The sequence below is a fragment of the Pogonomyrmex barbatus genome, unplaced genomic scaffold (genome assembly GCF_055798465.1).
Source record: "Pogonomyrmex barbatus isolate J1 unplaced genomic scaffold, ASM5579846v1 scaffold7, whole genome shotgun sequence".
NCBI lineage: Eukaryota > Metazoa > Arthropoda > Insecta > Hymenoptera > Formicidae > Pogonomyrmex > Pogonomyrmex barbatus.
Genome location: NW_028297171.1, coordinates 5,269,341 through 5,287,480, shown reverse-complemented (window position 1 = coordinate 5,287,480; position 18,140 = coordinate 5,269,341). Strand labels below are relative to the sequence as shown.

Below are 18,140 nucleotides of genomic sequence, written 5' to 3'. Positions count from 1 at the left end.
ATGTGAAAAATAAATAGCATTAAATTGATTAAACAAATATTAAATGCTTCCAAATAAGATTTATTGCGTTTTAATTTATTTTTATATCCTATTTTAAATATTTCTAAGTTTAATTTTTATCTTCTTTTAATCATAAAAGATTTTTTTTTATTAAAAGTCGTTTTTTTTTTGTTTTAAGTAAAATTTCTTTAAATGTACGTTTATTGTGAATTAAAAATATTTCAATATTTTATCTGGATTTTGTAAAAATTTATTTCAAAGCTTTCTTTTTCTATTCCACTACCATTTAAAATAGCAAGAGAACTGGTATTTGAACTGTCTTGCCTTTCTGTTTTCAGGCGATGAAGATGAGCAAAGTGGGCAACCAGACCAATTCACAGGACCCACAGGCAGTGAATTCACGCGTTTTCGTCGGGAATCTGAATACATTTCAATGCAGTAAGACCGATGTGGAACGAATGTTTCAACGCTATGGCCGTCTGGCCGGTAAGTTTATTGTAAAAATTGTAATTGGTAAAAACGAAACTATTAGAATAAAATCATAGCTTAAAAATAATCTGTTAAAAGCTCTGCATAAAGGTCTTTGTAAAATATATATTCATTCTCTCTCTCTCTCTCTCTCTCTCTCTCTCTCTCTCTCTCTCTCTCTCTCTCTCTCTCTCTCTCTTAAAAATAAATATGCCAAAAAGTAGAAAGAAATAGATTATATAAAAATATAAAAATTATATAAATTATATATATAAATATATATATAAATTATATAAAAATAGCTAAAAAAAATTAAAAGACATAGCTTAAGAAGTTAAAAGACACTTATTAAAAATATCTCTTGAAAACATGCTCGGCAAAACTGTAGAAATAGAACCAGAAAAAATTAAGAGTTTAAAAATACTGTATAAAAGGAAATAATTTAAAAATGACAGGGAATTTATGTATATGTTCATTATTTTAGAAAAAAAATATGCATTAACGTTATTATATGTGTCTATAAAAGTGTCTATAAAAGTGATATTACGAAATGTGTCTATAAAAGTGATATTACGAAGTAAAAAGATTTAATTTTATCTCTTACGTATTTCTTCTTTATCTTTAACATTAAATGTATTTCCAGATATATGGTAAATCTATATCTAGATCGCGACAGTTTCTCAATTTTATTTATCTTCTTCGCATCTTAATTCGTTTCAATTATATATCTCGTGGAAATATTTAGCAGCCTCGCGATTCCATCGGAATAATTTCTTTCGCAATCCTTGCGCACACGCGCGCGCGAACTTACAATTAATCCTGCAAACCGTAACCCCTATTCCCTGTGAATTTAAAAAATACAGCAATAATAATAAAGATGGAAGAGCGACGTAAAGGAAAGAGAAATCGATTATAAGCGCGGAATGAGAGAATCATTTGATTATTTCCGAATGTTGTTCTCAATCCTTCCTAAGGCATTCCCAATAAATCGAATCGCGTGAGAAATCGGTGGCCTGATAACATTCGATAATTCGCGATCGAATAACTTATTATCCGGCGCGGAAAAATTGCATCGAGAAGAATAGCGGAAGGGGCAGCGGGGCCCCGGGAAAATGGGATCCCGGTAACGCAATTTGTGCCACGGCGACTTGACCTTCGATAGCTCGAATTGGATATCCGTCGGTCTCCAGTTTCAGGAAGAGCGCCACGATGACTGCCGCTGCCTTCTCTTCCTTTGTAAGCCGTAACCTCGTTTGCCCCGCAATCGCAGGATTTGTTATCCCGGAAAATCATTTTTCCCGCGCGGGGTCCTACCCCTCTCCTGGAAAACGAAATTACGATTGCGATCTGGAGTGATAGATAGACGGACGATGATAAGTCGAGAATGACCGTTCGACTGAGGTCGAACATGATTAAATCGACGATCGAGAAAATCTCAAATCCCTCGCTCTTTTTATCGAATTTGTTATAAACTGTTTATTACGATCCAACATACGTATGTACGAGAGACCTCGCGGTGTTCATGACTTTGGACTTTTTTAACAGCAAATTCTTCTCGGCTTCTGCGCAAGCTTGATTCACATTTTCCAAAACATTCATTGCACGCCTTTGTGACTGAGCTTTAAATTAAAATTTTATTAAGGCAAAGTATCTATTTACTAATTAACCGAGGAAATAGAATATATAATTCTTGTAACGCTCTCACTTTGATTTATACTATGTATATTAAGCAACATACAAAATGGACGAATGCATTATGCGATAAGTAATGTAATAAAAACCGCCAACGGGATAAAATTATATAATAAAGATGAAGAATGCGGAATTAGCTTCGTGCCGACGCAGGTGATATTGGCGTTCCAACGCCGAGCGCGCGTCGTCGGATATCATCACTGGGAAGTTATCCCGCCGCTCTGTCCGGCAAAATCGCAATTTCGAATGTCGGATGTCGAAATTACAAGGAGCTGCTAGCTGCCGATAAACAGCTTACTTTCTCAATAAAGGACGAAGACAATAAGGGCAACTTCGTCCTTGCAGGAATTAAGGCGTTCGCCGGATTAGAGGGACGCCGATACGAAGGATAAGCCGCGTCCTGTACGGAGGCGACGCCGCGTGCAATACGCGATAGCAGATAAATTACAAATTCTGCAAATCGAATATCTCTTTTACAAACAACGTTTAAACGCGAAAATGTAAACGATCTCCGACTTTCTGGAGAATTGTTTCTGTTTAAGACCGGGTTTAACGGGGCGAAATCCTCGACAAAGATCGTTCTAATTTTAGTAATTTTTACCTTACACCCTGTACCATCTTCGTATTACGAGACGAAAGAAGAGATATTATTAAATGCACTTGCCGTGACAATAATCTTTTTGTATTTCTTTGGCGTAAAAAATATAGGACAAGAATAAAAAATAAAATTTTTATAATAAGACTGTAATTACTAATGTATCACTTAAAAAAAAATAATGATTATTTTATCATATTTGCATATTAATAGCTTTGTAATCGATTCATGTTTGAATTATTTATTTCAGAAAAAGAGAAAGAAATAAGCAAATTTTCTTTAATTAAGAAAATTAAATTGAATCTTACTTAATTTTTCAAAATGCATTTTCTTTTAATTTCAAACGTACGATTTAGTATGATAATAATGTAATGTAATATTTAAAATAGAAAAAAAAGAATTCGCAATCAATTTTTTGTTAAGATAGATTCAATTTTTAGTATCTAAAGAATTTAAACGAAGAGAATGGCAATATTTTTTAGACATCCTATATACAGTTGTATCGGAAGAAATCGTCACCAGAATGATTTAAATCTGTACTGTCGAATGCCCAGATAACAACACTAGAGAGTCTCTCTGCCGACAAGTTTTCCAATATAAAGTCGATATTTGTTCTATATAAATGCCAAAACATTGGAAAAATTCACTGCAACAGGCCCTCAACACAGTACTGTTGTTATCGAGGCACTTGGTCGTCACTTTAGCGAGTGACGACTTTTACAAAAAACGTAGTTACGAAAAATACAAATAATTGTTACAAAGAGCGGACTTGTCTATTTTTGTGGAGGCGTTTCTATTGAATCAAACTTTGATTTCCATTTTTCCATTTCAATATTTTGCCTTTCTCACAACTGAATTTATTTGGGCTTTTATTTGAAACTGAAGGCAAGTAAATAAATTACGTATGACTTTTTTATTAATTAAAAGTTTATTAGATAAACTTTTAATAATAGTTTCCTTAAAAATCCTTATTTATTTTATCTTATTCTTGTCTTATTTAAAAAAAATACTGAAAATTTTATTTTGTTTAATTTGAAATCTCTTTGAAAACGTTTGTTGGATGCTATTTTTCCTATACTTTTTTATTTTTTTCTGAATATATTCGTATTTAACTGAAAAGATCAAAATGGTTGTTATTATTCATTTTTTTATATATTTCACTTTTCCCATTTTTTAATCATTTAAAGTCTTGACGGACAAAATATATATATATATTTAAAATAAAAATAAAATTAACTTGTAAATTAACTTGTATACTCTTAATTTATAATAATTATATCTGACACAGAAACAAAATAGGATATCAAATTTTTTACTTTGAATCTTTTTCTAGAGCTCGGCATTAATAATCTAAAATGGTTTTGAAATTTTATTGGATTTTGTAAGAGTGACAATTTAATTGCTAATACTACTTGTGAATCAACTCTATTTGCGGTCGAACGAGATCCTCACAATCTCTATGAAATAATGTGGATAATTATATTATCTTTAACTGAAAATGTTAAAAGCAATCGATATCTCAAATAATAACAATTCTGTAACGATGATATGCTTTTCATGTCTATATGTGAATGCAGCTTTATTACTGAAATTAACTAAATATTTTTATTTAGCAAACAGATTTTTTGTGTACTGAAATAGTTTTGACTTTTATTAGACAAAAACTAACTAAAATTTGTTAATCCTTGTAAAAACATGAAATTATATTTGCGCGAGAATTGAAAGAGCCTAGAATTCGGATAATTTTGCAAACATTAAATCACAAAATCACAAAAAATAAACACTTTACGTGAATTATTATTTTGTGAGAAAAAGAAAAGGAAACGCGTACGGTATAAATACGTACTGCGATCAATTAGTAGAAATAATTATGTGTGCTAGGAGTTCTACCATATCCCGAAAATATTATCCGGAGCTCCGAAAAATAAAATAATGACAACCGTAGGGCATCGTATCCACCAACCCACACCTCCCATATATACTTGCACTTACGATCGCGCATTTCGCTATCGCGGTTTTTATGACCAGAATAAATTTCGTCGCGGAACGATCTCTTGAGCGCCGATATCGAACTCTTGCACCCGCCTCGCGTGCAAAAATGCACACATAACACCTCCGCCGTCCCCTTACGTATGACATGCGCGCAGACAGCGATTTAAATTCCGGAATAAACGTTACGGCGATGACGAGTTACGTTACGGGGATCGAAGATCGATACGATCGACACGACGATCTCCTTTCGACCGATACGCCGCCCTGAAAATATGAGGGGTGGGATTAAGCTTTGAGATATGGGGATGATATAGTGCTTTATCGGAGAGTCGAGCGCTCGGAAGCGCTAAATGTTTCGGGAGATCGACGGGATGTCGCTATGTAATACATGATAAATTTACTCTTTGCTTGAAAAACGAGGAATACGACGAATCCGAAGATTAAAATTCGAAAAGGAAAAAAATTAAGTCAAGTTGTGACCCTAGCAATATAATAACGCGAGAACGACTTTCTACAAATAAAACATCTACATTGTTTTAGATATTTTCTTTTTTAAAATGATGCGTATATATATATATATATATATAGTGGATTTTCTAAAATTTTGAATAAAAACAATCGATATTTTATAATTCATAACAAAAGTCATTTTCCAAAGTTATGTTATTTAAATATATTTAATTGATTTCTATGCAAACAAGAATTTTGAATAATAATGATTCAGAAATATAAATAACAAGTTGAAAAATTAAAATAAAAATATAAATATATGTACATGTTTTAATCATATGATCATATTTTGTTTAACTAATTTTTTATAAAATCATGAATATGTAAAAAATATCTCCATATTGTTTTATATTATAGTTTCTTCTTTATTTCTACACGTATAAAAGATATAAAAAATTATTAATACATATTAGGTGACCACTCTTGTTAAATTTATGCAAGCAGTGTTCAAAATTTGAACGCTTTAGGTCATATTCTAAATGACAGAAAATCCAGTTATTGTGGATATCCAGGAAATCGAATATTGGCAGCTACAGTTTAAATTAGAATTATACCATTTTGGGATAATGCAGTTGACTCTTAAATAGGTCAACGAGGTAATTAAATTTTTATAAAATAGCTAAAGGAAAGATTTATAATATAATATAGGATAAAATGATTACATATTATTTTAACTCATCGATAAGTATAAAATCAATTTTTTTTAAATTCGAAATAACTTTTCAACAATCAGTAATTGTTCTGGACACTTTAAAGTGAATAACAAATACGTGCAATCTCTAATTTTGTTTTATTTTTTCCATTTATGAAAATGCTACACAAAAACAAAAAAGAAAAAAAGAAAAAGAAAATGACATGAATACTTAATGAATAAAACAGTAATATAATTTGCGCGTATTAGACAGGAGTTCGATTTTTTTAAAATACCTCGTTTCAACGACCGGTGTGTACTGAAGAATGAACTGATAACAATAGCGACGATGAAAGCTATGAACATCTCTTGCGTCGAGCTTCGCGATGAAGCGACGGAGAGAACGATGGGATGAAGAGGGGGAGGAGAAGAGGGGGGAGGGGCAGATTCGCACGGACAGTATTTGCATTCTAGAGCGTAAACGCGCACGTACACATCCGTGTGAGTGCGACTGTGCGTATGGGTTAGATTTACATATTTGTTTCGGCATAATGAATTCCATGCATGGTCAGCTGCTAACCACGCAAAAGTTATTACGGGTACACAGATTACAGGTCGCGTCCATGCGACTTGCCGCACCGGCAAAATCGACCAGCAACAACGCGCTCTTGTTTTTATTAATTTGGTTTGCAAAAATGTTTAATATTCCCTAGAGTTGTATTTAATCGTTCGGAAATGTCGTTATTTAATTTGGAGATTTTTGCTCCCGGTTGAAGTTTATCTAATTAAAATTTCGCTCTATGTACGCTCTACTCGTGCGTTATAGTTCTCTGGAGAAAGAGGGGGGAGGGGGAAAAAAACAATTACTTGAGAAAGTTCATACGGTTGTACCGTTACACAGCGCACTCCGCCGATGTATTATAAATTTTTTAAATGTTTATGAATATTCCTAGAATCACGCGATTCTCTCTCCTGTTTAATTTTTTTATAAATTTCGATCATTTATTTCGCAGTTCTCTCATGTATAAAACATATACAGAATGGTTTATTTAAAAGAACTGACTCGATCACATCCCCATTATTAAAAGCTCCGTGCCGAGTATTTTTCAGATAGAATTTATTCCATTGTAAAAAACCTCATAAGTTATATTTTGTTAAGATATTTTTTAAATTATTTTAAGGTTAAAAAATAAATGTTCAAATGAAACCATATATTTTTTATATCAGCGTATTGAGGAGATATTTTACCGTTTTTCCGAGCTTGTTTATAACGTACAGATAAACAATCATGTTGCTTACTGTTGTTACAAACTGCGTGTTAAATTTTTAAATATTGATTAATGGATAATGATTAATGGATAAATAATATAAAGTTTATATTGAATAACAATAAAATAATAAAAAAAAACTTGTATGTGTACTAAAGATAATATATTTAGTACACATACAGTATTTAGTGTAAAACGATTGAAGATATCGATATTAATGTATGCAATTTTGTTTATTTTACAAAGTCTACGAAGTGTAATTGATCTTTTTTTATATCTTTCCGACAGGTATCTCTATGCACAAGGGCTATGCATTCGTGCAGTTCACAAATCCGTTTGACGCACGCAGTGCGTGCCTCGGTGAAGATGGCCGCACCGTCCTCAGCCAGATTCTCGGTGAGTGAACTCTTCCATTCTTTTGCCATATTATTTGGAGAGCTGTTTAAAGAGACACAAAAGAAGGTTGGACGTGCCGTATTTCTAGAGGATCAAGCTTCAAGTTGAAAAAGGTTTTATGCAGCCGACAACGCTGTAAAAAAACTGTAGATATTATTGTGCGAATTCTATAAATGTATCATATCCTATAATTGCATCGCGCGTTTTATAATATTTATGTACCGTGCACATACGGATTAGAAAAATAGTTTTTTGCACGTGGTATTTCTGGAAAGAAAAAAAAATCGGTTATTCATAGAAAATCCCTATAGCGATAGGATTATGGCGATAAAAACTTTTTTTTATCGACATATCGACACATATTGACACTTTGTAAAACGATAATGAAACACAAGGATGGAAAAAGGGGTTCGCATTAATATGCAACGGCGGCAATATGGGTAACATGCCGGCAAATACGGGAGATCGCTTTGACATGATTATTTATTCAACACTTGGGAGAAAGTGTATCACTCTTAGCGTTTAGCGGGGCGAAATGACACCGAGCATATTCCATAAGACATATTTATGACTAGCGCAGGAATATAAAAAGCACCGCGAGTCTGTGATAAATATTGAAGGTGCAATATCGAGAGTATTGAAGTACATTTTTGTACAACGCCGTATCGATTTTTTTTTTTTTTAAAACAAAATTATCTTGATTTGTGAGGGACGACGAGAATGTTGTATTTTATTATTATATGTAGAATAAGGAGATCTTTTGCGGAACAATTTGTAAGCTCGCTTTATTGGAATAGAAAAGAGGAGTTTTCGCTTAGTGAAAAGTCACTTACGCAGACGTAAATTATGGGAATCGCGTGTATTTCCCTTGCGTCTGACGTCCTAATCTGGCATAGCTGACGTGGGTAAATGCCGGTCCTTAAGATATTAAATTAGAAACACCGCATTCGCATTAGGACGTACAGAAACTGCGGAAACTCGGCTGTGGCCGGCCGTAGGGATATATCCCTCCGATCGCACGTTTGGTTATGACACACGCGCCACAGCCCGTCTTACACAAAGGCAGAGCCCCTGAATAAACCACACGCGTGAAATAAACAAACGGCGACGATGGGATTGAAATCCGGGACTTAGCGCCGAGTACGATGGTAAATACGCGGCCGCACACCATAAAGCATCGCAACCGGCTAAGTAGAGCGAATCACGTATTGCCGTCTCTATGTCGAACGTGGGCAATGCTACGTAATTAGCGCAAATCTACGACAATGAAGCTTAATTTTAACGGCCCGGTTACGTTCAGTTGCATCGCATTTGTTTGAATGAGCCTGTTCGCGCCTCCTTCAATCTGATTAATATGCTCGCCAGTGCATCACGTTATCAAATGTATAATTGAATGAACGGATACGCAAGGTGGAAATGCCTCTCTTTAGAACCGTGTATGTGCAGGAATTTTTAAGAAAAATAATTTGAGAGATAAAGGAGATCGAGAGTAATGCAGCGTAACTTTATTTCGTACGTCTTGCTCCAGTAATTACGCCAAGTGTCTTTCGCGAGGGACAGATATATTGTAGACAGAACGCAAAAGAACCGTGATCTTTATGGAAACTTGTAGAGGTCTGAAATATTCATACGTTTATTTGTCATCTGTGAAAAACGTTCATGAGATTTTCGAAACATGCCCGTGGGACATGTGAGATTGTTGAGGCGTATCCTACACGTCCTCGTATAATCCATGTCCTTCATGTCCTACATGTGCCACGTATGCTACCTCTCGAGTATCGAATGCGCGTATCAGCATCGAATTTTTCAGGACACTCTTCCTACCTCGCGTCGATACAACCTTTTTCGGCCCGTCTCTACTGGGCGCGCGCTCCTTCACTCTTGCGGGTATGTTTCGCACAAATTTGTAATTATGTCATGTGCAAACACGTCCTTCGACTCGTTCTTAATCAGCCAAAGCAGAAAGTGTTATGCGTTTCGCAGTCTGTTTTATTACGCTGCGCTTCGCGTGTAACGCGAAGGAAATTAGACAAGACGAATGAATCGTGCATTCCGCGGCGCGAAAGGAGCGATGGGACCGTTATTCGGAAAGAGCGCTCGTCGAATTTCCAAAGCGTGGAACGCGTTAAGCTCGATATAAAATCTCCGGAGTTAACAGCTCTCTTTTAAATTTTCACGAATTTCTACAGCTTGCAAATTACCCCGTTCCCGATTCGGAAGCAGCCCGTGCTCCCCCGTGCTCTTTTGCCCAAATATTTCTCACCGGTTCCCGCATTATAGCGCGCGCAGGAGCTGTCCACCCTTCTAACCCGCTTTCCGCGCCTCTCACCCCTGCGGCAAGTCGCACTTGTAAATGCACGCCACCGTCCGCGCGCTCGCGCCCACCCGCGTGTGTACGTGCTTGTCCGCCCCTGGAGGTAGGCGAAGCATCGGGTGAACCGCCGGAAACACAGTTCTTGCATTAGCCGAAGAAAGATTTCTGGGGTAATCGTGGCGGAGAAACTGCCATCCCGGGAGAGAGTGAGGAAGGGAGGGCGAGGGAGAGAGAGAGAGAGAGAGAGAGAGAGAGAGAGAGAAAACGAAGAAAGAAAGGACGCGCACGCGCGCTTGTCGTTCTTATTGGCGCGGATCAGACGGACGGGGGTGGTAGACGGGAGAGGATGGTTAGCGACGGCTAATTCCATTGGGTGTGCGAACGAACGGAGTAAAAGAGTTCCCACGCGATAAGCTTTAACCCTTTGACGCTGCTTGTATCTCCCAAAAAGCGAATCGATCTTTTCTACCGGGTGACGCGAAAAAGACGAAAACGCCCAACGATACCCTCGAGTGCTCTGAAAAAACACCCCCCGAGAGAGATTGAACCTAAGCGCGGGCCTCTCGATTTCGGTAATTTACTACTTCGCTACTACAGCACGTACTTTTGAGACAACAAGTGACAAAATTGATGAAATAATGTCGTCTCGTACCTGTTAAAAAAATTAATCTTCAATGCGGATTTTATTTTGCAATTTATTTTGACATTTGTATCTCACGTTCCGCGTTTCATGTTTTTCAAGACCTGTTTGGCTTAACTTTTGCAAATGTTCGCATATTCGTAAATTTATGTAAAAATGCATTCATTTTTTGTTTAACTCTGAAAGTTCTGGAAAACTCGGATTAATATTAATTGTGATATTCACTTCGCGAACGTCATCAACGTTTAACGTCGACCATCCGGAAGACGAGGGTCACATGACGAGAGTAATGCACGGCATATGCAAATACCGGGTGGACGATGATTTATTATACTAATCTCGTTACGAATTAATGTGCTGATTTATGATGGCGCGGTCCTTTTTCACTCTTCGCAAGGTGTCCCGACGCCGCATGAAAACGCGGCATAAGTCATCCCCGTCGCACGGATTTTTTCAAAGCCGACCATTCCCTACTCCGCCCCCAAAATATCCGTAAATCTAGCACATTCGTATAGTAAAATTCCCAGAAATTCCTATATTTTTTCGCAACTTCTTGTTACGGTATCAACAGCTCTTGATAAAGGATTAAAAATTAATTATTACTGCGTGATAAAAATCACACTTATAAAATTTTGTGTAATACTTAAAAAATATGAGGGATGTTTTATTTTTAAGTAAATTGAAAGATCTTAGGAGGGATTAGATTTTTACGACAATTGATTTCATGCTTCTTAAGAAAATTAATTATGATTCGCTTAAGGAACAGTGTAAACTTCTAGTTGTAAACTTGTATAGAACGGCGTTCTGGTGTCTTGTATATCTAATGTAATTTTACAAGTGCGTAAAGCGTATAGCGGTTTATTAGTGCGAATATACTACGTAAAGGAATATATATAGGGTAATTTGGTGAGTGTCACGCAACAACTTTGATGCATTTGTGAACAGGTTTGTAAATTGTGCATGTAAATTGACACTTTTCTATTTATTTTGAACTCCCGAATGCGTACACCAGATATTTGTTCTCGAATCGCTCTGTATGTCAGAATTTCATTACAACTCTATATGGCGTCCTTTCAAAGATACAACCGGCAGAAACATAAAAATAGAATATGAGGAACGTCGGATAAGGTTGATAATGTTGAACGTTGTAATTTTTTGTTCTTCCGGCGTTGAAATCCGATATGAAACTGAAGCACTATCATTTTCTTGATCTACAAAATGTAGCTCCTCAATTTTTGTTTGATTTTGTTTCTACTTCGTTAATGGATGACTTTTTGTCACGGTTAAATTATAAACATTTAATTGCATAAGTGCATCAAGATATTATTTTTAATGCGGAAGCATAATATACATTGGAATTAGCAATAATCTAATTTGAAATAGATACAAAGATGCCAAGGATGTAAAATGTTTTTACCTGGTCGAGTGTGTAAGTGCCAACGCGAACTGCGAAAATTTGAAAGAAATTTGATATTTCGCATTTGATATTTCTGAGATCGCAACTTGCTCCGTTTGAGTAACGAAAATTTTGCATTGGTCGTTAATTTTAACAAAAAGCGGGAATGGATTTTACAATGGGTCACGCGGTGTCACGATGCTCCAATCACTAAAAATGATCCCCCGATCGTGCCACACGTGCTTCAATCTCTATCTCGTCCCAAATCCGCCGCTAATTAACAGCAACGCTCGCATTGTTTAATTTTATTATGCAACGTTATTTTAGACTTCAGACTCGTTTATCCGCCGCGAACACAACATGTCGTGTTGCAAGCCGGAAATTCCGCTAATTAGGGAGGGCGTATAATGTAATTGCGCTCGGGATCTACCCCCCCGTCCCCTCGCCCGTTCCCCTTCACCTCTCTCGCATCCTCCCTTCCTCCCTCCCTCCTCCCGTCCAACCCCTTCTCGTCCTACTTCTCTCGGCGAGCTCAAAGTAACCTTTTGCGTGAAATGCGCTTACACTAACGAAGTCCGCGCTCGTTACTGGTTACATAAACGATAACCGGCTCAAAGTGACGCTCTCTCAGTGACACGCAGAACCGCCGCGACGTTGGAGCGTTTATTCGGGCGCCGCGATGCTCCTCCAAGTCCCACTGATAATACCAAGATCATTCACGACTCGCATTCATAGGATGCCGAGGAATCAAAACGCTAGGAATGATACTCAAGCTCCACGCTTACTGGATATAATTTGGCTGTTTCGGCCTGTACGGACTTGGTTTCAAAATTCTAGACGATGGATTGATTTTGATCTCTTTGGGTTATCTTTCTTTTTGAAAACTAAAAAATTTGAAATAAAATTGATCTTTTTGATTTTCAGTATTAATTCGCACAAGAAAAATTAGATGAATCATTTTGACGTTATATGTATTAATAATTAATTAATTAATTAATTAATTAATTAATTTGATAAAGGAGTCCAATATAGTGAAAGTAGAATGTAAGTAAATATAATCCTCCTATCCTATTCTTTTTTAGAAACATGAATTATCAAACTTTATGAAATTGGAAGTTTATTTATATTATTCAAATGATCATTGTGTAACGTGCACGAATAAAATCGCATGTCATATTCTCGAGACGTTAAATTCTTTTGGTTGCTAAATTTTCGTTTCTTTACCTAGATGGATAAAATTTGTAGCCGAGCGACTTTCGCCTGTAACGTTTTTCTCTGCAAGCACACCAATTTTTGTGGGCACGCGTTTTTTCAGACGGAATATCGAGTTCCCGCGTGACACACGTGTTTCCGCGTTCGGGCGGATAACCGAGAGGGAAAGAGAACGAGAAGGAAGGGAGGAGAGAACTGGCCAGGCGAGTTCACCAGTTATCGTAAAATGTTTGCGCCCTCACGAAGTATTGCGCTGCGCTAACGCGCACAAACGGCCAATGGACAATATTCGTTCGGAGTGGAAATGAAAAGTCCAACGTATCTACACACGCGCGTGATGCGAATGATTTTTTTTGAAATAGTTATTTTACTTTACGATCGGCCCTTTTGCCATGCGCGTACCAGAACCAGGACGAGTGTATTTAATCCGGCTGGAAGAGCGTATCGTAAAGGAGGGGGCAGCGGGGATGAAGAGTTGACCTAGAGCATAGTGCCAGGGGTGGACGGGATATTTTGGAATCCCCCTGTCTACGCGCAGCTTAAAGTATTACTTTTCCCAATCGCGAAAGTAAGACATACACAAAACTTCATGACAATTGAAGTAATAATGGCATTTAACATAATTCTATTTGATGTTTTATCGAAGCAAAGGGACGAGAATGATTTCGATTATCTTAAATTGTTGAAAAGTTAAGTTGTAAAATAGTAAAAAAAATTGCAATTTAAAGAGATAAATATTATACATATAATTCACGTATTCATTGTATTTGCTTGTGCTTTATTTCTGAAACTCAAACATGAAAAGTGAGAAAAATAACTAAATTTTATAAGAAAAGAATCAATAATATGATGTTTTAAATTTCAATTTAATTAACATTTTATTAATATTCAATGGAATATTAACGTGAAGAGGAATTGTGAATATTTAAGGCTTAAGGATTAAAAGTTTCGAATTCAAGTGCTGGGTTACTTTTAATCCCAAGTAATCGTTAATCGATTTGTAATTAAGTAGGCGGCTTAATATATAAATCGCTGCGTTTCTAAGCAGATAAGTGCTGCGTGCCGCAGGTCCACCCCTGAAACACTCGGCATCGTTTTACGACTCCCCCCCACGTGCTCTCCTTTCCCCACTTTCAGTTCTCTCCTCAAATGAGCGCTGAAAGCTGGCAAACTCTTGAGGATATAATCCCGGCTTTCCCGATTTTCCCGCTGCAGCCTGGAGAGCTGCTCGCATGAATTTATATGAAAACGCTATCCTTCCCTCGTCCTCCCTCTCTACCTCCCTTTCGTTGCATTATGCACCGCCCTTAGGCCTCTCTTCGCCATTTTAATGCGCTCGCATTTTCAGACGATTTCCGGCGAATCTTCTTTTGCTCAGATCCAGAAGATCTCCTCTATATATCTTTAAATTAATTTGTTTTTATGTCACTTTCTGAAAATTGAATTTGAATCATTCAAATGAAGACTTTAAAAGTGTTAAATTAACATCAAATTTTTAATGTCAAGCGATAGATCGGCATTTATCGCAACTGTATTATCTGCTTTATCGCATGCAAGATTACAGATTATTGATACATGATCCCAGTGATAAATGCCGCAATCAACGTAAAAGTGTGGTAACACCAGGTTGTCGATACCGGAAGGCGAATCAGATTAAAGTTCAAAAGTCGCGCCTCGGAAAAAGTACGGTGATTGGACATAAAAGTAATTACACTTCACCAGGATGACCAGGAGAGTTAGCGTAATTGAAATAAATCAGGGAGCGAGTTTTAAATTTAAAATCCCTGCCGTGCACTCACGTTCATCTTTTGTCACTATGTATCTATAAATGTAATCAAAGAGAGCAAAAAAAGAGAAGTGCTCGTATTCAGCTGAATAAATAAGTATTCTTCGATCAATCATGAACGGTTTGGATCAGTTGATTCATCTACTCCGCATACTTCCTTCCGTTTAATTGAAATCGAACATTTGACAATACACACAAAGAACGGCCGTGACGTTCAATTAGCACGCGCACAATGCCGCTGCCGGCCGTTCGTGGCGACGACATTGATAATTAGAAAATATTAATTAAAATCGCGTAAAGAAGGATCTGATTTAAAATCCCCGGCTTATAAATAAGTGGCTTCCGATGCGGTGCCCTTTCATATCATAATGTCGCATTAAACTATTTAATTTAGCTTCTCAATTGAGCGTGCATTAATCGATCATCGTTCGTTGAACGCAATAACATTTTTTTTCTTAATAAAATTAGCTATGAAGCTTTTATTTCTAACGGCATGAAAAATAAAATAAAATAAAACACGACGTCTCGTTCCTCGTTTCACACGATCTTAGACATTCCTTTGGAATTATTTTCTTCCAAATCAACTTACGTATTCTGATATTCTCTTTAAGAAAAGATGAACTGCAAACGAAGAAATTGTAAGTTAAAAGTTAATAATAGTTCAGAGACTAAACGAGACTAACTAAGTTGATTTTCTCATAAAAAATTATTTTGTGGAAAAAATTAAACGTTTTCAACTAAGGAGAATTTATTTATTCGATTTTTTCCAAACCTTTATTTACCAAGTTGGCTTTAAACTTTTGTCCTATTGCAAAAATTCAAGAGTTCTTCCTAACTTCGCCCTAATCCTCTCCCAAATTCTCAATACCCCCGTTCCCGCTTTCCACTTCCATGCAGAAATCCAAGTTCCCGTGCTAGTCGTCGCTTTAAATGCACCGGAGTAGCGGGCTCGTTCGCCAGTCACGTGTCGATGGTGAATAACGCGATTGGGGGTGCGTGCAAAGGTGACAGGACGGCAGTGGGACGGGCGTACGAGAGAAGAAAGCTCTTTGCCCCCCTGCCCCCCTTTCTCTCTTTCTCACGGGAAATACGTCGAGTATCTGAATAAATCGAAACAGCCAAAGTGATTCTCCAACTTAAATTAGTTTCCGCCTCGAACATCGAACAGGTTACGTTAGGTCAGGCCAGGTCAAGTTACGAGAATAAGCTACTTTCGCTTCTTTTTGTGGAGACGGCAAGGGGGCGGGTAGGGGTTGGAAGGAAGCGAAGACTTCCGCCGCTGTAAACGGATCCCAGGTGATTTCGGGCTGCCTATTGCCTATTTGCTCGTTTTGCACGCCATGTGATATACGCCATTTTTTTCAGTGGAATTTTTTTCAGTTCAGTGGAATTTGTTGTACTGTACATATTGCGACCTGATATAATTGTCTGTATGATTTTGAAAAGTTTTGAAGAGATCTCTTCCTTTAATAATCGATATTTTTTTGTTTGAGATTTTATTCGTCATATTCGTAATAATTTATAATTAATAACAAAATATGGATTTAGATGGATCGTTTTAAAGTTTATAAAAATATCATTTGGCTGAAATAGATGGCGAGATGGATCCTATTTTTAATGAAGCATTTCATCTAAAGATAGGTTTAAAGCTTTTAATTTTCAATCCAAATGGATATCAAGAATCGAAAAACTTTCTTTGGAAAATTAAACCTTCCCCTGAATCTAATCTCAAAAAACAAATTTCCCGAACAAAAAAGATGGCGGCGAGCAAAATGGAATAGCGTGGAACTAATCGACGCTCGAATCTCGTCGAATCCTCTCCAGCATCCGCATCTCGATTTACTATTCGTGCATTTTCCTGGAGAATTTGAGAGGATGGGGAAAGGTAGAAATGCTCGTATCTTCCGTCGCTTTTTGCCTTGAAAATCTTGGGATCGAAATTCCCGTCGTACGAAAAGACGACCGGGAAATTAACGTCTAACGTTAAAAAAAGAAGTAAAACAGCGGATATCTCAAATTAAATAAATAAAATTTATATTTATTATTAATATGCGAGTTTTAGATTCACGATACATATTTGTCTGCATCAAAGTCCAAGACGATATGATAATATTAATGAGAGTCACGAGGACATTTTAAAAAGAAAATTAAAATACTTCATATTACATCTGAGTTTAGATTGATATTTTTAACTGGAAATATTTTATTTGACGCTTTTTTTTCTTGAGCTTTATCACGTTATGATAAATCATATTTGTTTGAATTACTGAATTTGTTAGAAACTTACGTAATGGAACTGAAAGATGATATTTTATATATGTGTTGTATAAAACGTATTATATCGTCGAAATGTAATACATGCTAGATAACGCAATATGAAATGTAACATCTTTTGCGTAAAGTGCAGAATGCTAACAAATTTTTCCGCGCGGTAGAATTTGAAAAAGAGAAACTCCGCAAAATATCTTCAACGTATCAGAAGAAGTATACACTTTTATTCAAGCGTAGATCGTTGGATTTGTCGTTGAAGTTTCGAAATAGATTCATCGCGAAGTCCATTACAAGATCACGGAACAAGAGTCACGTCATTACCGGTGCAAAACTCAAACCGATAACTATCTCCTCGGCGTATGGCTACTTGAAAAAGAAATTCATTGACTTTGTAATCGTGGGTACATTGGGTACATTGGAAATATACATTTCATGCGTCGTTAGAGTTGTCTCAAAGTTCAACACGAGCGTGAAATATGAAACACACTTATTTTAACTTGCGAAAAAGCCGTACAAACTTTTTTTTCACAAGGATTTTTTCTTATTATTTTTTTTTTTTTTTTTTTTTCAAGCTACTTTGGCGTAAGTACATGGGCAATCGTCTTTCCGCGAGTTTTGTTTTCGTGGAATTAGTTTCTCTTCCAGACTTTGCTCAGTCTGGATAGAGAGAAAGGAGGTGTAGCACAGTTTTCTGTTTTACATAACTTATACAATACGCTCCGATTTCTTCTCCCTTTCTCTCTCTCTCTCTCTCTCTCTCTCTCTCTCTCTCTCTCTTTCCTGTTCGCGACAGCAACGAGAAACTGATAGGGAACGCGAAACATATGCGCGAGACAATATGAGAAAAAAAAAAACAATGATCGAACCGAGAGAAAGTAAAGTTGCGCAGGAATGGTTATTATCGTATTAAATAAAAACCGAACGTTCGAACATGCCACAAATCACGCGGGTAAATACATGAGACGAGAC

General features: G+C 36.6%; 2 protein-coding genes across 4 annotated transcripts in view; one reads left to right on the top strand and one right to left on the bottom strand.

Annotated features, from left to right (window-relative positions):
• The window catches only part of LOC105432177 (uncharacterized), a 337,430-nt gene that overhangs the window by 110,254 nt on the left and 209,036 nt on the right, over window positions 1-18,140 (bottom strand). The gene's annotated exons all lie outside the window — the stretch shown is intronic.
• Window positions 1-18,140, top strand: part of LOC105432174 (uncharacterized) — a 158,300-nt gene that overhangs the window by 83,874 nt on the left and 56,286 nt on the right. For all 3 annotated transcript variants that reach the window (XM_011646849.3, XM_011646846.3, XM_089083230.1), the window contains 2 exons: window positions 339-486; window positions 7,445-7,552. In XM_011646849.3, coding sequence (XP_011645151.1) covers window positions 342-486; window positions 7,445-7,552 — 253 coding nt within the window. In that variant the 5' untranslated portion in view covers window positions 339-341. The remainder of the gene's footprint in view (window positions 1-338; window positions 487-7,444; window positions 7,553-18,140) is intronic.